The sequence below is a fragment of the Salmo trutta genome, chromosome 20 (assembly GCF_901001165.1).
Source record: "Salmo trutta chromosome 20, fSalTru1.1, whole genome shotgun sequence".
Lineage (NCBI taxonomy): Eukaryota > Metazoa > Chordata > Actinopteri > Salmoniformes > Salmonidae > Salmo > Salmo trutta.
The window spans coordinates 17385781-17406210 of record NC_042976.1 but is presented as its reverse complement, the minus strand read 5'-3'; the positions used below and the strand labels follow the sequence as shown (position 1 = coordinate 17406210).

The following is a 20430-nucleotide window of genomic DNA, read 5'->3' as shown; positions in this document are numbered from 1 at the left end:
TTGAGGCCTATTTTAACAATGAAAAAGCTTTGTCTAAATTAAATTATCCTTGTGACATTTTTACCTACAAGGATATACCGTGACATTTAAATGATTCATTTAATAAAACAAACTTTTGAATGTAGTTTTTATAATGGTGTATTGAGCTTCCACTGCTCATTCAGCCCTGCAGACTGCCCTGACAACGGTATTTACTTAAAATAGATCAATGCAAAACACTCATCAGAAACCCTTTTCAGAATCAGTTCTATCATGGCGAAAATCAGCCTTTTCTTTCGCTTTTGATTTTAGCCAAACTACTGGAGAAAGGTAGCATGTCCGGCCCTATACTCCTTATATGGTGTGTAAGTGGTTCATGAGGTTACAACATGTTTTCCTCCCACATGTTACTTCAGATATGGACTGTTATCGTCTTAGAATGGCATTCTTGCCGCCTGTGTTCTCTCTGCCTTATCCTATCCATCTACCCTCTCTCTTCCTCTCCCTCGGTCTGTCGCTCCCTTTAATCCCCTATCTTTTGTCCTTTCCGCTTCATCTGAACTATCCCCATGTTGTACCTTTAATCATGTACATGTCACATGTCTAACTAGTTAAGAGAAGGGTCGTAACATAGTTAAAAGTTGTACCTCTGTCTCCTTGTAGGGATGGAGTGGAGGTGCTGCTGACTGACTGTTCTGTTCCAGCTGAGGAGTTTGCCTACGGACGCTCCAAAATCTTCATCAGGAACCCCAGAACGGTAGCATGACATGATATAACATGATATTGCAGAGGCACACCCAGTTGATCTTGACCCTGTTACTGTGTTTGATAGTATTAATGGTACTACGGGATTTTTTTACATTTATTTTAGATATTTTATAACATAAGTCACATCCTTGGCGGTAACCCTTAACGTTGGAAAGAGCAGCATGCTCTGTAACTGGCATTTGTCCAGTTTTATTAGTACAGAAGATGTAGCCATAGATCATAAATGTGAGGAGACGGATGTATTCATATACAGTTAGACTAATGCCAGAATCCAGTTGGCTGATGCTCTCATGTTTGACCTGTGTTAAAAAGCTTCTAGAAGCAGGAAGTCGTGCCCCTCTCTACTAATTACGACGCTTAACCAACATTATGGAACATGCTGAGAACACATGGCTTCACTTATCCATTATACAGCGGCTCAGATAGGAGCATGTGGGGGGAAAAGGAACATTTAGGCCTAGTCTCCATAGCATCATGGGCTTTTAGAAACTGCAGTGGTGGGTGGAACAACATACTCTTTAGTCAGTCCAGGAGCCAGCCTAAACAAAGCCTGATCTCAAAGGGGTTTGTCCTTATCCTTGATCTGCTGTACCTTCTTACCAGATTAGCTAGGTATCTCCATCTCTCAGCTGTACAGTGAAGGTTCAGTCAGGCTGGTGGTAGGGTGGGGTCTAGTCTAGGTCACTCATCCCCTAGATCTGTGTTTGAGGTGGAGGATATGTTTGGGCACATATAGAAGCCCCTTATCAATCTCAAGATCTTGTGCTGCTTCCAAAACCACACAATATTGTTCCAAAATGGCATCCTGTCTCATTGAACATGTCCGCTCATTCCTAAATTGTACAGACTATGCTGGCGTCCCTAGTATCATAGTACATGTTGATGTTCCTATCATCCTCTTGATGCCCACCCTCTTCCTGTGTCCCCAGCTGTTCACCCTGGAGGAGAGGAGAAGGGCGTGTCTGGAGGACCTGGCCACCCTGATCCAGAAGATCTACCGGGGGTGGAAGTGCCGTACTCACTTCCTACTGCTGAAGAAAAGCCAGGTGGTGGTAGCAGCCTGGTACCGCAGATATGCAGTGAGTTAGCTTGTCTCAACTATGGACGTGCTGGCACACACAACTTCATACCAGCCTTTATTCAGTCTCAAGAGTAGGGTTGCAAAATTCTGGAAACTTTCCCAAAGTCCCCAGATTTTCCAGAAATTCTAGTTTGGATGATTCTCAGAATCAGGAGGGGAAAGGCAGGGAGAGAATCATGATTCCTCTCCTATTCATTTCTGGAGCTGTTGTACAGGTGTAGGTTCTTAATTTAACCAGTTTCTCACAGCAGGAAAATAATCCTGCAGTAACAGGAAATGTGAATTATTGTGTGGATTATAATTAATGGACATTTTTGTGTGAGTTGATACATTTCTACTTAGGGCAAATCAAGTCTGCATTTTTTTAAGTGAAAATTACAAAATTTAGAAGCCTTTAAAACTCAAATACACTACAAGTTTACATTTCCTACTGTTCAGGAAATTTCATGCAAATGGGCGGTCAAATTAAGTTCCCACATCTGTATATGCTAGCTATAGATTTCAGATCTCTGTAGTTCGAATTTACTTGTCTATTGAGCTCAGTGTTTTTTGCCTTTTCCTGTTTCAGCAACAAAATAAATATGAGAAGATCAAGAGCGCTACACTAGTGATGCAGTCCTTCACCAGAGGGTGGAAGGTATGTCTATGTCAGCATGCCAGTCAAACACTATAAGAACACATATTTTTCTTTGATAACACTGCAGTAAAGGTATGTTTTTAAACAAATTGTTTTTCTCCAGGCCCGCAAGATCTTGCGACAGCTGAAATACGAGAAGAGATGCAAGGAGGCAGTGACCACCATTGCAGCATACTGGCACGGGACTCAGGTACTGGCTCAAACACTACCTAATGGCAACATAATAATTAGACAATGTAAAGACGTGTAGAATGAAGATATTGGGAAGAAAATTGATGGATTACTGATTATGGGCATCCACTGACTTTTTGCTTTTACAAGGTTTGTCTGTGACACAGCCAGGTAGGGAAATACAGTATTTTAAGACATGGCTCTGCTCAGGTCTCCCAGCTATACTTAAAGCTAAACTAGAGCAATTCCACAGCCTTTTCCCCTCTAGTCGTCTTCTGCTGGCCGATCTTACGACTGCTGCTTTTTATCACTCTTTTTCACTCTTTCCCCCTCTCTCTAATTCTTTCCTCATCTCACTCTCTTCCCTCCCTGCTCCCTCCATCCTTCCACCCTCCTGCCCACCCCCAGGCCCGGATGGAGCTGCGGCGCCTAAAGACGGAGGCACGGAATAAGCGTGCCGTGTCTGTCATATGGGCATACTGGCAGGGGACCAAGGTATTTAAGCCTGCTGCCATCGTGTTTTGACATCCCAGCTGTCAAACATCCCCCATTTCCCGCCCCTCCCCTTGAAACTGACCAATTAAATTGCTCCTCATCCCTCTGTTGTCCCATGGTCCACTAATGTCAGCCCTCATCTACCATTGTTTGTAACCTTTAATAGGTGTCACCTTTAATAGGTGTCATTTTGGGGGTTGTTGAAAGGGTTACCCAGTAACATATTTTTACCCCTTTAAACTAGAGGTCGACCGATATTATGATTTTTCAACGTCGATACCGATTATTGGTGGACCAAAAAAAAACGATACAAATTAATTGGACGATTTTTATATATATTTGTAATAATGACAATTACAACAATACTGAATGAACAATGAACCCTTTTATTTTAACTTAATATAATACATACAATCTATTTAGTCTCAAATAAATAATGAAACATGTTCAATTTGGTTTAAATAATGCAAAAACTGTTGGAGAAAAAAGTAAAAGTGCAATATGTGCCATGTAAAAAAGCTAACGTTTAAGTTCCTTGCTCAGAACATGAGAACATATGAAAGCTGGTGGTTCAATATTCTGTTTTTTAATATTCCCAGTTAAGAAGTTTTAGGTTGTAGTTATTATAGGAACAATGACGTGTCGACTATTTCTCTCTGTACCATTTGTATTTCATATACCTTTGACTATTGGATGTTCTTATAGGCACTTTAGTATTGCCAGCCTAATCTCGGGAGTTGATAGGCTTGAAGTCATAAACAGCGCTGTGCTTCAAGCATTGCTAAGAGCTGCTGGCAAACGCTGTAAAGGGCTGTTTGAATGAATGCTTACGAGCCTGCTGCTGCCTACCACCGCTCAGTCAGACTGCTCTATCAAATATCAAATCATAGACTTAATTATAATAAACACACAGAAATACAAGCCTTTGGTCTTTTAATATGGTCAAATCCGGAAACTATCATTTCAAAAACAAAATGTTTATTCTTTCACTGAAATACGGAAGCATTCCGTATTTTGTCAAATGGGTGGCAACCCAAAGTCTAAATATTTCTGTTACATTGCACAATATTCAATGTTATGTCATAATTATGTAAAATTCTGGCAAATTAATTATGGTCTTTGTTAGGAGAAACACAGTTCGCAACAAGCCAGGTGGCTCAAACTGTTGCATATACCCTGACTCTGCTTTCACTGAACGCAAGAGAAGTGACCCAATTTCCCTAGTTAATATTTCCTGCTGACTTGTGTATTGATTTTAAGAAAGGCATTGATGTTTGTGGTTAGGTACATTTGTGCAACGAATGTGCTTTTTTTGCGAATGCGCTTTTGTTAAATTATCACCCGTTTGGCAAAGTTGAAGTAGGCTGTGATTCGATGATAAAATAACAGGCACCGCATTGATTATATGCAACGCAGGACAAGCTAGTTAACCTAGTAATATCAAAAACGATGTGTAGTTAACGTTTTTTATAAGGTAAGTTTAATGCTTGCTAGCAACTTACCTTGGCTCATTTCAGCCACACTGCACTCGCGTAACAGGTGGTCAGCCTGCCACACAGTTTCCTCATGGATTGCAATGTAATCAACCATAATCGGCATCCAAAAAGGCTGATTACCGATTTGTTATCAAAACTTGAAATCTGCCCTAATTAATCGGACGACCTCTACTTTAAACTATAAACCTCTGTGTGTTAGCAGCCTCTGTTTTTACTGCAATGGAGCCTTCCTTCCCTTAAGAACAACAGAAAGTGCTACAACCCACCATTGTCTTGGTCTGTTGTTTTCTTGATGAAGTTTAATTGCATTCCGCTGTAATCTGTTACTATGTGAGACTTGATGTACAGTAGGCTGCATTAGATAATCAAAATGGGTATCATGTGTTCACTTTGATGCATTCTGAGAATAGACCATGCTGAGAATGGACTGTATTCTATCTGCTAAATATCACAATAGAGAGCGACCCTTCATAACCTAGGCCCTTATCAACATAGCACCTATGCTGCCATTAGCGCTTTATCAACTTAGCACATATAATCCTTTAAAACTGTCCATGCACAACATGTCATATTTGATGGGCCTTTAACCACGGGATGCAGTCAACTGATGACACAGTACTGCCATCTTTGGAAGACCTCTGACACTATTTTGTATCTCAGCAACATCTTAACGCACAAACTGACCAGATTATCATCAAATGCCTTTTATTGACACATTTATCAAGCCTACTGTAGTCTGTTACATGACCGACTAATTGGCCGATCTGTTACAGTCGTGACTAATTGGCCCATCTAATTGGTGGATCTAGTCTCTTAGCCTGGGAAAAGCCCACAGTACTTCCACTGAATCAGTGGCGCCAGTGATTTATGTGAGCTGTTCTACTAAAACAGACCATGCCAAGTTCTAATGTGGTATCAAATAGCCATACACAATAGTCACAAAGTTTAATCAATATAATTGATAATAGATACAATTAACTTCTGTCTACATCAGGGAAACCTGGACTTTTGTACTAATGGTGCTAACTCCTATCACTCAGTCATAAGCTCCAAAGAGCAGTTAATGTTATCCTCCATTGCCTTAATCTTTCTGCTACTTCATTGCGGGGTAGGCTACACATTTCTGTCTGCTTCTTATTGCTACCAACACCCATCCCAACGGGTATATTCTTTCCAAAACACAAACCATAAACTCCACCACTTCCCAAGGCTCGGCGAGAACTGCGGTGTCGAAAGAAGGAGGTGCGAGAAAAGCACGCTGTGTCTGTCATTTGGGCTGGCTGGCAGGGGACCAAGGTATTTGGGAAGCAGCCTGTCGTCGACAATATCCATCCATATCCCGCCGCTCACCTGCCATTTCCCCATTTCTCCATCAAATAAACCCAGACCGATGCCAGACCCCTGCATTAGTTAAACATTGGTCTGAGCAGACCCCAAAAGGTCTCTAGCTATCCTCCCCATTACCACCACCCATCCTATCTATATTGCATGAAAAGGTGCCATACAAACCCCTCATCCAATGTCCCATCGCATGCCAAAACAGAATTGAAATGGGGGGGAAAGTCACCTAACCTACTGGAATGGAACAAGACCCCTAAGCCCCCATTCTGGCTCTCTCAGCCCAACTAGGTGCTGTTAGCTAACCTTGAATGGTTTAATGGAAAACATCTAGAAATAGATGGCTGGAGTTCTGGTGACCCTTGGCTCTGGTAGATAATGGACAGGCCTGGGCACTAGGGGTGGATGGGGGAGGGGTGGGGTAAAGATACAGTCACTTAAGCCTCTTTGCTACGCAGCCTGATGGATTATAGCTGATCCAGACTCAAATTGGTGGGGGGGGGCAGCATCACACAAACACACTCGCACAGTGCCTGCCCGACCCCAAACCACCAACACACTTAGCTGTCCTGGCATTGATTTCTCCTCCTTTGTTATCAAAGGTCAGGATGTTTGGGGGTGTGGTGTTTCTATTCCTCCCTGAGGCCCAAGCCTCACCTTTTGCATGCTGCGACTTTTTGCTTGCTGATTCCTTGAGGCTTGCAGTGATTCATTTTTTTTTTCCCAGAGTGCAGTGTATGGAACCTTGGAGAAACCTGCTGACTGACTTTTGAACTTTGTACTTTGCTCATGCCCAACACAGCCAACTGTTTCAATCAAAAAAGTTATTGTCAATATAGATGTACAGTACGTAGACATTTAATAATACTGTAGTCTATTTCATGATAATTGCATTCTTCCCATAGTGGGTTAAATTATCTTCAGGCTCTTGTTGACTAGACCGGGCTGATGTGTGTCCTCACACAGGGCAGTATCTCCTCCTCCATATCAGTCACTTATTATTCCCATATTTTAACTATTTTCTTCCCTCTTTCTTTCCTTCTTCCTGACAGGCACGCAGGGAGCTAAGGTGCCTGAAGGAGGAGGCCAGGCGTAAGCACGCCGTCGCTGTCATTTGGGCCTACTGGCGGGGACTCCAGGTATACCTGCCCTCTGCCCAGCCACTCCCTCCTACCCTCCAGCCACTGCCTCCTACCCTCCAGCCACTCCCTCCTACCCTCCAGCCACTCCCTCCTACCCTCCAGCCACTCCCTCCTACCCTCCAGCCACTCCCTCCAGGCACTCCCTCCTACCCTCCAGCCGCTCCCTCCTACCCTCCAGGCGCTCCCTCCTACCCTCCAGCCGCTCCCTCCTACCCTCCAGCCGCTCCCTCCTACCCTCCAGTCGCTCCCTCCTACCCTCCAGGCGCTCCCTCCTACCCTCCAGCCGCTCCCTCCTACCCTCCAGCCGCTCCCTCCTACCCTCCAGCCGCTCCCTCCTACCCTCCAGCCACTCCCTCCTACCCTCCAGCCGCTCCCTCCAGCCGCTCCCTCCAGGCGCTCCCTCCAGGCGCTCCCTCCAGGCGCTCCCTCCAGGCGCTCCCTCCAGGCGCTCCCTCCAGGCGCTCCCTCCAGGCGCTCCCTCCAGGCACTCCCTCCAGGCACTCCCTCCAGGCACTCCCTCCAGGCACTCCCTCCAGGCACTCCCTCCAGCCCCTCTTTGCCCTGCCCAGCCGCTCCCTCTTTGCCCTGCCCAGCCGCTCCTTCTTCTCCTTCCTCTTTGTCTGATGCTGTATCTACTCCATTATATCATCCTTTTCACTAGTATTATTGTTGTCTGAGTGACCCCAATCCTCTCGTTAATTGACTGCACAATGTGCACATCACAGAGCAGCTCTTAGAACCTGTTAACAATTAACTGACTCCAATTAGTGTGATTTAAATTTACCTCATCAATTTATTATGTAACATCTTATTTTCAGCAAAACCATTTGGGAGAAAATCCCATTATGATTAGAGTTGAGTTCTCAACAGTTTACATATAATATTTTATGACTTTGTACGTTGGGTTCATTGTTTAACTAACCACATCTGCCTGTTGTTCTAGTGCAGGGTTCTCCAACCCTGTTCGTGGAGAGCTTCCTTACTGTAGATTTGTTCTACAACCCTTGATAAGATTCATTGATTAATTAAAACTGGGGTTGGAGTGTGAACCTACAGGCGGACATCTCCCCAGGAATAGTGTTGGAGAGCCCTGTTCTAGTGTCATGTCAATCAGTGTTGTTGTGATGTCATGCCTCAAATCAGATCACTATGGTGATGATCAGTTGTCTCCTTGGTTATAGGTTCGCCGGGAGTACAGGAAGTTCTTTAGGGCCAACGCTGGCAAGAAGATCTACTGCTTTATCATCCAGAGAATCGTAAGTGGGAGCGTGAATGTAAGCTGGTCCGAGTCGGTAAGACGACACAATCAGATCTGGGACCAGGCTAGCATGAAGGAGCTGTCCATCCCTTTTAAGCACTGATGGACAGTGTATGTTTGAATCACTAAGAGGACGGTTTCCCAGAGACAGATTAAGCCTAGTCCTGCATTAAAAAGCTATTTAAATGGAGAATATCCATTGAACATATTTCCCGGATGAGGCTTAATCTTTGCCCGGGAAACCGGTTCTATATGTTCCTGAATTTTAACAGTAATCCAAGTCTGAATGGGAGGTATTGAATATATGCCGGTCTCCCTTCAGATGCAGAAGTACTTCCTGGGTCTGAAGACTACCGTGCCCTCCATGTCACCCATAGACAACACCTGGTCAGCCCAGCCTTACAGCTTCCTGGAGGGAGCTCACACTGAGCTCAGGAGGATCTTCCACCTCTGGAGGGTCAGTTAGTTATTATCTTTGGCAGTTCTTTCAAGTGGTCATCACAGATCCTACAGGTTATTATAAGAGTCAAGTAGTATATGACACTACCCAGTGTGCAAATCTGGTCAATATGATGCCATTATAACCAGATTACGACCTGGTTGTAAACTGGTTGTACGGATGTATAACCTGGCTTTATAGTTTACAGTACGGGGGACATCAATATAACAAACTTCCCAGTGATTTATGTGTATTTTGAATGATCAGTGCAAGAAGCACCGGGGCCAGTTCACAGAGGAGAAGAAGGCTGTGTATGAGGAGAAACTGGAGGCCAGTGAGATCTTCAAGGACAAAAAGGCTCTGTACCCCAGCAGGTATATCATATCGTCATTTTTTATTAATACATTACATAATGTTTGATGTAAAGCTAATGTTTCAAGCAGTGAATCTGGGAAAATAAATCCTCTGAGTATAATCTATGCATTGTTGCGGGTTCCTCTCTTCCGTCCTTCGGTCCATGGAAAGTGCTATATAAAATGCATGCATTATTATTGTTTCAGTGTGAGCCAGCCTTTCAAAGGAGACTATCTAGAGATCCATAAGAACCCTAAGTACCTGAAGCTGAACAGTGCTGTGGAGGAGAAGGTGCTACTGGCTGACGTGGTGAACAAGATAAACCGGGCCAACGGCAAGGCACGTACCTTTCTCAAAGTACCTTACCTCTGCAAAATCAGATCGACAAGTTCAATACTGTTGCCCTATGTGCATAGTCATTGAACACTGGTCACTTTAATAATCAGTTGAATACATTCAGTTGGACAACTGACTAGGTATCCCCCTTTCCCTAAATGTATACATACTGTTTTACCCACTTTATACAGAGCCTTCAGAAAGTATTCGCACTACTTGACTTTTTCCACATTTTGTTGTGTTAGTCTGAATTTAAAATAGACTAAATTTGTATTTTTTGTCACTGGCCTACACACAATACCTCATTATGTCAGTGGAATTATGTTTTTGTTTTAAATTAGAATTGAAAAGCTGTAATCTCTTGCGTCAATAAGTATTCAACCCCTTTTTTAGGGTAAGCCTGAATAAGTTCAGGGGTAAAAATGTGCTTAACAGGTCACATAAGTTGCATGATTTTTGAATGACTACCTAATTTCTGTACGCCACACATACATTTTATCTGTAAAGTCCCTCAGTCAAGCAGTGCATTTCAACCACAGATTCAACCACAAAGACCAGGGAGGTTTTCCAGTGCCTCACAAAGAAGGGCACCTATTGGTAGATGGTTAAAAATAATAATAATTGAATATCCTTTTGAGTTATTAATTACAGTTTTGGATGGTGTATCAATACCCCCAGTCGCAACAAACATACAGGCGTCCTTCCTAACTCTGTTGCCGGAGAGGAAGGAAACCGCTCAGGGATTTCACCATGAGGCCAATGATGACTTTAAAACAGTTAGAGTTAAATGGCTGTGATAGGAGAAAACAGAGGATGGCTAACGACATTGAAGTTACTCCACAATACTAGCAGAGTGAAAATAAGGAAGCCTGTACAGAATAAAAATATTCTAAAACAAGCATCCTGTTTGCCACAAGGCAATAAACTAAAGTAATACTGCAAATAAACTCAGCAAAAAGAGAAACGTCCCTTTTTGAGGACCCTGTCTTTCAAAGATAATTTGTAAAAATCCAAATTACTTCACAGATCCTCATTGTAAAGGGTTTAAACACAGTTTCCCATTCTTGTTCAATGAACCATAAACAATTAATGAACATGCACCTGTGGAACGGTCGTTAAGACACTAACAGCTTACAGACGGTAGGCAATTAAGGTCACAGTTATGGAAACTTAGGACACTAAAGAGGCCTTTTTACTGATTCTGAAAAACACCAAAAGAAAGATGCCCAAGGTCCCTGCTCATCTGCGTGAACATGTCTTAGGCATGCTGCACTGCGGATGTGGCCAGGGCAATAAATTGCCATGTCTGTACTGAGACGCCTAAGACAGCGCTACAGGGCGACAGGACAGACAGCTGATCGTCCTTGCAGTGGCAGACCACGTGTAACAACACCTGAACAGGATCGGTACATCTGAACATCACACCTGCGGGACAGGTACAGGATGGCAACAACAACTGCTCGAGTTACACCAGAAACGCACAATATCTCCATCAGGGCTCAGGCTGTCAGCAATAGGCTGAGAGAGGCTGGACTGAGGGCTTATAGGCCTGTTGTAAGGCAGATCCTCACCAGACATCACCGGCAACAACGTCGCCCATGAGCACAAACCCACCGTTGCTGGACCAAACAGGATTGGCAAAAAGTGCTCTTCACTGACGAGTCGTGGTTTTGTCTCACCAGGGGTGATGGTCGGATTCGTGTTTATCGTTGAAGGAATGAGCGTTACACCGAGGCCTGTACTCTGGAGAGGGATCGATTTGGAGGTGGAGGGTCCGTCATGGTCTGGGGCGGTGTCACAGCATCATCGGGCTGAGCTTGTTGTCATTGCAGGCAATCTCAACGCTGTCCGTTACAGGGAAGACATCCTCATGTGGTACCCTTTCTTACATCACCCACCAGCATGACAATGCCACCAGCCATACTGCTCGTTCTGTGCGCGATTTCCTGCAAGACAGGAATGTCAGTGTTCTGCCAAGGCCAGCGAAGAGCCCGGATCTCAATCCCATTGAGCACGTCTGGGACCTGTTGGATTGGAGGGTGAGGGCTTGGGCCATTCCCCCCAGAAATGTCCAGGAACTTGCAGATGCCTTGGTGGAAGAGTGGGGTAACATCTCACAGCAAGAACTGGCAAACCGGGTGCAGTCCATGAGGAGGAGATGCACTGCAGTGCTTAATGCAGCTGGTGGCCACACCAGATACTGACTGTTACCCCCCCCCCCCCCTTTGTTCAGGGACACATTATTCCATTTCTGTTAGTCACATGTCTGTGGAACTTGTTCAGTTTGTCTCAGTTGTTGAATCTTATGTTCATACAAATATTTCCACATGTTAAGTTCGCTGAAAATAAACGCAGTGAGAGGACGTTTCTTTTTTTGCTGAGTTTACATGTGGCAATATGAAGTGTTATGTTTGTGGCAAATCCAAAACAACACATTACTGAGTACCGCTCTCTATATTTTCAAGTATGGTGGTGGCTGCATCATGTTATGGGTATGCTTGTAATCGTTAAGGACTGGGGAGTTTTTCGAGATTTAAATTAAAGTGAATGGAGCTAAGCACAGTCAAAATCCCAGAGTCCATCCTGGTTATCTGCTTTCCACCAGCCACTAGGAAATGAAGTCCCCTTTCAGCAGGACAATAACATTAAACACAAGGCCAAATCTACACTGGAGTTACTTACCATCAGTGAATGTTTCTGATTGGCCGAGTTACAGTTTTGACTTAAATCAAACTTGAATATCTATGGCAAGACCTGAAAATGGTTGTCTAGCAAGGATCAACAACCAATTTGACAGAGCTTGAAGAATTTAAAAGTATAATGGGCAAATGTTGCACAATCCAGGTGTGGAAAGCTCTTAGAAACTTGCTCAGTAAGACTCAGTTTTAACCGCTGTCAAAGGGGCTTCTACAAACTATTAACTTGTATGTAAATTCGATTTTTCTGTATTTTATTTTTTAAATGTGCAAACATTTCTAAAAACATGTTTTCACATTGTCATTAATATGAGGTATTGTGTGTAGATGGGTGAGAGAAAAAAATCTGTTTAATCTATTTTGAATTACGGCTGTAATACAATGTAGAATAAGTCAAGGGGTATGAATGCTTTCCAAGGGCACTGCATGTGTATATACTGTATTCTAGCCATGACTACTGCTGTACAAACAGTACATTTGCTATTCAAATACCATCTATACACAATATTCATATACACACTACACTCAGTGGCCAGTTTATTAGGTACCCCACCCCGCTAATGAAAATGGTTTGCTCCTACAGACAGTGAGTCATGTGGCCGTGGCTTGCTATATAAAGCAGGCAGACAGACATCGAGGCATTAAATTACTGTTTTACGTGAACGTGGGCAAAATGAGTGACCTAAGTGACTTTGAGCGTGGTATGATCGTCGGTGCCAGGCGCGTCAATTCCAGTATCTCCAAAACTGCTGGCATCCTTGGCTTCACGCACGACAGTGTCTAGGGTTTACAGAGAATGGTGCGACAAACTAAAAAAAGTTCAGTCAACGGCCGTCCTGTGGGCGAAAACAGCTCATTAATGAGAGGTTGAGGGAGAATGGCAAGAATCATGTAAGGTAACAGTCAAATAACGGCGCAGAACGGCATCTCGGAACTCATAACTCATCAGTACATGTCAAGGATGGGCTATTGTAGCAGACTACCACACCGGGTTCTACTCCTATCAGCTAAAAACAAGAAGTGGCTCCAGTGGACACGCGATCTCCAACACTGGACAATTGAGGAGTAGAAAAACATCACCTGGTCCAACGAATCCCAGTTCCTGTTGCGTCATGCTGATGGCAGAATCAGGATTTGGCGTAAACAGCATGAGTCCATGGCTCCATCCTGCCTGGTGTCAATGGTACAGGCTGGTGGCGTAATGGTGTGGGGATTGTTTTCCTGGCACACACTAGCTCCCTTGATACCAATTGAGTAACGTTTCAACGCCACACCATGTAGAATCCATGCCCCAAGGAATTCTGGATGTTCTGGAGGCAAAGTGGAAACACCAGTTAGTTCTCGCACTTAAACCATTGTCATTGTTGTCTTATGTTGCACCTACCCCTCAGAGTTCATTATCAACAAGTGCATTGAGTACAGTAAATGTAAAATGAACATAAAATCAGCAGTGTCATGTTAGGATTCAGTCTTGACCGATGTACTGTTGTCACTTTTAAATATTTTCCCATCTCTTAACTGTTCCCATTTAATTTCTACCATGGTTATGCATATGCTTTCCATATTTCTTCAGTAACAAACATTTCAATTTAGACCTATGCATATAGGCCAATTCCCACGAGTGTAAGGGCTTATTTTCTTGTTCTTTTGTAAATCTAATCAAATCAAACTTTGTCACATGCGCTGAATACAAGTGTAGACATTACCGTGAAATGCTTACTTACAAGCCCTTAACCAACAGTGCAGTTCAAGAAGAGTTAAGAAAATATTTACCAAGTAGACTAAAGTAAAAAATAATAAAAATTAACACAATAACATAACAATAACGTAACAATAACGAGGCTATATACAGGGGATACCGGCATGTGCGGGGGTACAGGTTAGAGGTAATTTGTACATGTAGGTAGGGGGTGAAGTGACTATTCATAGATAATAAACAGCGAGTAGCAGCGGTGTACAAAACAAATGGAGGAGGGGGTCAATGTAATTGTCCGGTGGCCATTTTATTAATTGTTCAGCAGTCTTATGGCTTGGGGGTAGAGGTATTAAGGAGCCTTTTGGTCCTAGACTTGGCGCTCCGGTACTTTTTTGGATTATGTATGTATTGATATTTCTGCGTTGTTGGAGCTAGAGACATAAGCATTTCGCTGCAGCTGCGATAACCTCTGCAAAAGTGTGTATGTGACTAGGGCTGTTGCGGTAGCCGTATTACCGCCACACCGGCTGTCATGAAGGCAGTCAAATTTCACATGACCGTTTAGTCATGGTAACTAGGCTTCTCCAAGCTCTGATGCTGGTCATTAGTAGCCCACCAAACTTGCTAACTACCTGGTACTCGGGCACTCTATTGTCCCAATAATCACTCTGACATCAATGCAAATGTATTCGAAAATCTAATCATATGTTGCACAACATTTTCTATAGGCTATGCAATTGCGGGAGAAAACCAAGTGATGGCTTTTAAGAAAAATACGAGGATCCCATTAGCTTTCTATAGGCTATGCCTACTATATTTTTCTAAACATTCCTAATTTTAAGCACATTGCTTATATTTACAACAGGAGTATTGCCTACCAGGCTGGCATGAAAATGAACCATTGGGAAAAGTGTCCTCCATTCGCTATTTAAGTGCATAGAGTATGTATTTTTTTTCTGCTGCCCCTGCTGCAATACAAGTGCATGATAATGGTCCATTTCTAAATCAAAACAAATGTCACATATATTATTTAGTATATGTAAAGACCAGATTAAATCAAGAATAGTCTGATGGGTGACAATATTAGCTTATCACTTGTGAATTATATATTGTCACTTGTGAATGATGCCCAGCATAAGTAACTATGCCTTGTTTTTTTACTTTTTCAAATCATAGTCGCACACCTCATGTAGCCTAGCCCCATAGGCGAATGTTTTACTAATGTTTAACTAAAGTGGCCAAAAAAACATCTTAAAATTTAAAGACATTTATCCACTTTACAAAGGGTCTAACCGACATATATAAGCAGCGCCTGAGTTTCAACTTTGGGGAAGGTCAATTTCACCATAAAAATGCACCTTTTATAATACAGTGGGGGGAAAAAGTATTTGATCCCCTGCTGATTTTGTACGTTTGCCCACTTACAAAGAAATTATCAGTCTATAATTTTAATGGTAGGTTTATTTGAACAGTGAGAGACAGAATAACAACAAAAATATCCAGAAAAACGCATGTCAGAAATGTTATAAATTGATTTGCATTTTAATGAGGGAAATAAGTATTTGACCCCCTCTCAATCAGAAAGATTTCTGGCTCCCAGGTGTCTTTTATACAGGTAACGAGCTGAGGTTAGGTTGTATTGAAAATTGTATTGAAAAGCTGAGGTTGTATTGAAAATCAAAGCATATAGCCCGACGTTTGTAGAACAACTAAAGTTACATCAATAACTCTAAATTAAGCATAAGGAGTACCTATTTCTTTGTTAACCGCTCAAAACAGAATAGTGCGGACTCCCTCAATTCATTTGGAGGAAATATTTATATTTTTTTCAGCTTTGTTCAATTGTATTCTTCATACTATAAAACAATGCCAAGGAATTATAAGTAAATCTTGTCTACTAAATGATCTAATGTAGCCCACAGCTATTTGGCATAGCCAGATCAGGACCTAACATAAGGACAACTCAGAGTATGCTATTATTTTCTACTGAAATAGACATTTTCTTCAAATCATGCTTCTTTAGACCTAAAATAAATAATGGATTTATTGTGATGGTGTAGGCTATATTATATGGATGTATTAGACTTTTTAAAATGGCTTGCATGTGTGGAAGCCAGGATTACGTAAATAATTAATCATTTCTGTACCGTAAAATAAAGTGTAACCAAGTTCTTAGGGTTTTAAACCTAGCCTCTCGTTGTTACAGGGGTCACCAAGGCTCTTCTTGCTGACCAAAAGCAACTTTGTCTTAGCTGACCAGAAGACAGGCCAGGTGAAGGCCAGCGTGCCGCTGCCAGACCTCACCAGCGTGTCGGTCAGCACTCAGAGTGACGGGTTCTTCGCCCTCAAGCTCAAAGAGGTGATGGAGGCAGGGAGCATTACACCATCTGCACTGTGATGCACTTACACATGGACATCCATCTAGCTAACTAACCAGCTGGCAAAACTGGTTGAAATGAACCTGCTTTGCTTGCTGCATATCAACTGGTTGCAAACTGATTCTAATGATGTCATTTCAACCAGTTTTGCCTGCCATGTATCTAGTTGTAATAGTAAAGTTCTGTTTTATAACTTTTAATGTAACAGTAAGGTTCTAATCATGGAAAGATTGGGTAGGCATATAGACTTTTAAATTACTAACATTCTTCTCTGTGTGTTTAACCCATAGGGCTCTGCTTCAGCTGCCAAAGGTGACTTCCTGCTAAGCAGTGAGCATCTTATTGAGATCATCACCAAACTCCACCGCACAGGGACCACCGCTGCAGACAAGGACCAAATCAACATTGATATCTCAGACGAGTAAGAGAGCCGTCGACATGTTGACTTTACATTGCAGTGCTGTTGTTGTTTCTCTTCGTCAAGTCTTGGTCCCATATGTGTTTGTGATGTCTTGGCAACTGCTACAGTCATTATCATGTTTTCACAAACAGATCTAGGATCAGGCTAGTTAAATCCCAGGAAGGAATGTCAGAGGATGTTTCTAATCCTCCTTCCTCTTTGTGTCCCTGGCAGGTTCCTCGTTCAGTTCAAGCAGGACAAGGTGTGTGTCAAGTTCATCCAGGGGGGGCCTAAGAACGGCACCAGTGCTGCCTGCAAGCGCAAGAACAACCGCCTACTGGAGGTGTCTGTGCCATCGTCACCATAGAGACGACACAGCCTCACTGATAGGGTTGTCATGACAGTTCACCATCAGACCTAAACTCCAGCCCCACCCCCAATGACTGTGCAATTTACGCTACTTTTTGTTATTTGTTCTCTCTTATTTCCTCTTCGGAGTCATTACATCACTGTAATATTTAATAGTGCTGCCACTTTTGGTAGAGAGTGAAAGACCCTCATGATCGCATGACGATAAGGTTATAAGAGAAAGATGTTACTTTGTTTTACTTGTATTGTTAAAGTTAAAGTTGGTGGTGGGTGAAGGAAGGAAAGAAGTGCACTCCTCTTGTCAATGGAGCATAAGATATCTCCAGTCAGATAATGACGATGATAATGATTGTTGAGCTTGGTGAAGCTAATATGCAGGCTTTGTGGTGTGGTATCAAAGCCATCCATGCCAAGCCGTACCCATATTCAGTGATCTCTAAAAAGGGGCAAAGAAAGAAAGTATTGACAAGTCACACCCCTGAACTAGCTTTCAAAAAATCAGATTATTTTTTCTGTTTGAGCTCTGAAATGGCAACTCTATAGACCAACGATGACCAGAGAGCTTTCAGGGTTGCTCTAAAATGTTCTCTGAAAGTAAAAAAAAAATACAATATGATGGCACTTGTTATGTTCACTCGGGTGAGTTAAAATAAGGAAAAGATCATGATGAATAGGCTGAATATTGGCGGGGTTGTTTCTGTTTTTGTTGTGCTTTGCTGACACCTACACAGCTGACTGTACAGTGGGTGGTCAAGTAGAAGAATCAACAGTTGTCAAATGTGATTTTGCCAAGTGATCTATCATTAACCACTTAGTATCCATGACAACTCCCTTCTCTGTGTGGTGCCACGACGTGTTACATGTATCAGTGTTGTCATCTAATCAGGTCTTGGACTAAGTGAAAACCAAAAAGGTGAATGGTTCCTACACTGTTTGTCATTAAGTAAATGCCACAAAACCTTTTTAAGGGGGACTTAATCAAGCAGGAACAAGACTTTATTTGATAACACACTACACGTGATCAATATTCATTTCCTCACTTTTCAGTTGTCCTCAAAGTACATGTCTTCTCTAAGCTTTACTCAATATACATGTATGTACAAATAATTATTCTAAACTTAGCTTTTTCTATGTGTAATTGAACAGTGTATATCCATATCCTTATAAATGTCATTACTCAGACAATAATTCCGTAGTTTGGTGCACAAGGACCTCCCCTATGCCCCTTATGAAGGCTTGTGATCGGTCGGATGGACAGGAAGTTGTTAGAATTGTCAGGAAGTTTCCAACCACCACAGGAAATGAGATGGACCCCAGGGTTCCCAAGCCTACCCTATGCCCAGTTTTTTCAAAGTTATTTATCTGGATTTTGCCTATGGAAAGGATGAAATGCATTGAAATTGAATGAATAGAATGGAAGTCCCAATTCAATCATTCATCCGTTCTATTCATTCTACTTCTATGTGTTTCATCTTAGCCAATAGGCGAAATCCAAATAGATAACTTGTGAAAAACTGGGCCCAGATGACTATCCTAGATTCCCAGATTTAAGGCAGGTCAGTCTTTTTAGAGCCACGAGGCTGCTAGTTTTCAATGGCCCTCTTGTTTGAAATGTAAGGGAAATTAGCTATTTGCCTGGAAGGCTGCCTAGGCTAGGCTACACCATCTCAAGCATTCCTTCTCCCTTTGGCCTGAGTAAATTAGTAAAAGGACGCAGCATGTCGACAGACGGAACACAAGATTAAGTCCTACACTCTAACAGACGTTTCTGAAGCACATGCTGTTGAGAGAAACACTCACTCACTGACTATCATACATCAGCTATACATAAGCTAAGACATAGACCCAGCATGGATAGAGTATGTAGGGGTAAATTATAGTGTCCTTATGCTAGTTCTCTTATTGCTGTGATGCAGAAATATCTATGCGGTTTTTGCCATCACAATGTAGGCAGTTCAATTTTTTGTAGCCCCATTCTGGCTAATAATAAGTGGTGTTTTTCTTGGGACTGGCCCCAGCTGTTTTTTGAGTGCATATGGCCATATAGTACATTCTTGGGAAGTTTTTTCAGAAATCTAGCAATCACCACTTTACTGTCTCCTCTACCTGTGCACAGACTATACTTTGTACACACACAAGCCAATGTCCCTGATCTTTGACATTTGGAAGTCTATTTTAACATGATATTCTTTCAGGAGGTTTCGTGGGGGTTTGGACTGTTGACTTCAAAGTTAAACAGTTGGGTTCTCTGGTGGTGGTTGTAGCTCAGCCGAACTGCTCTAGATCACATTCCTATAGGGTATTTTCATTTTAAGTTTTTGTAATTTCACAGAAAATCCACAGGTGGACTTTGAGGAATGTTTTTTCCTTGCACGGGGAGGATGTTGTGCTAAATCGAATGATGTTTGTTGCTTCTTAGTTCAGTTCTGTACAGTTTGAGATTTCAATACAGTTTGCTACAAGGTTAATAACTCTCTCGCTCTTCTGTTTATATTTGAAGTAAAATATGAAAATAGAAATGCAAAATGATGTATGCATTCTTGTCGTGTGCCTAATGTAAGACAGAGAAAGAACATGGAAGTGTTTCAATAATATTCAATGTAACACATTTACAAGTAATTTTTTTAAATAAAATAAAAAGCTATAAATACTTTGACTTTGTGATTGTGTTGGTTTTGAAAGAGTGGAAGCGTATGGGCAATTCCACTGACAAATCTGAGTCGCCACATCACTCTAACTGGAAGTGCCCATATGTGTACTGTACATGTTCATCAGTTCAGTTTATGATCTCTCAAGACAGATGTTTGAGTCATCAGCATTACCAGGCATCAACCGCTAACCCTTGATGCATACACACAAACATATTAGCTGTACATAACAGTATATCCATCTCAACACTCAAGTAATAATCTTTCTGAGCTCCTGTTATTGCCTTTTCACATCTGACCGTCCACAGTAGACCTACCATACAGTACTTAAAGTGGACGGGGCATTGTAAACCCTACTTACCACTTCATCCATTAGATCAAATGACTGAGTCTGAGATGCTATTCATCAGTAGTGTATCAGATGAGCTGAGAGAGAGGCCCTCTGTCCCACCCTCTCTTTCAGCTCTCCTGGTACACTGATAGTAAGGGGTGGACCGGAAGGGCCTGTATGTAAGACGACCCGACCAGGCAGCTACCCAGATGTTTTCCATCACATCTGGAGAGTTGTTCTGGGTTAAATTCCACGGCTTGGGGAGGCTGCCGGCATGAGGCCCCTGAGGAGCAGCCCTCGACAGATTGTGCACAGATAGAAATAGCCCACAATTATGGGCTGTCCCGGTCCAAGTTCCCACCATCCTGTAGTCCTCTGGATGCTGGGAAAGGAAGGTGTGGCCTAGTATCCTGCTGAG

At 42.5% G+C, this 20430-nt stretch overlaps 1 protein-coding gene across 4 annotated transcripts in view; it reads left to right on the top strand.

Annotated features, from left to right (window-relative positions):
• The window catches only part of LOC115155628 (unconventional myosin-Ib), a 153733-nt gene extending 134047 nt beyond the window's left edge, over positions 1-19686 (top strand). For 2 of the 4 annotated variants that reach the window (XM_029702431.1, XM_029702430.1), the window contains 13 exons: positions 643-736; positions 1677-1826; positions 2397-2465; positions 2569-2655; positions 3045-3131; positions 7018-7104; positions 8289-8363; positions 8688-8822; positions 9072-9178; positions 9365-9497; positions 16093-16245; positions 16555-16685; positions 16899-19686. In XM_029702431.1, coding sequence (XP_029558291.1) covers positions 643-736; positions 1677-1826; positions 2397-2465; positions 2569-2655; positions 3045-3131; positions 7018-7104; positions 8289-8363; positions 8688-8822; positions 9072-9178; positions 9365-9497; positions 16093-16245; positions 16555-16685; positions 16899-17031 — 1441 coding nt within the window. In that variant the 3' untranslated portion in view covers positions 17032-19686. The remainder of the gene's footprint in view (positions 1-642; positions 737-1676; positions 1827-2396; positions 2466-2568; positions 2656-3044; positions 3132-7017; positions 7105-8288; positions 8364-8687; positions 8823-9071; positions 9179-9364; positions 9498-16092; positions 16246-16554; positions 16686-16898) is intronic. The other 2 variants (XM_029702433.1, XM_029702432.1) reach the window with 1 other exon arrangement.
• Positions 19687-20430: the final 744 nt, after the last annotated feature.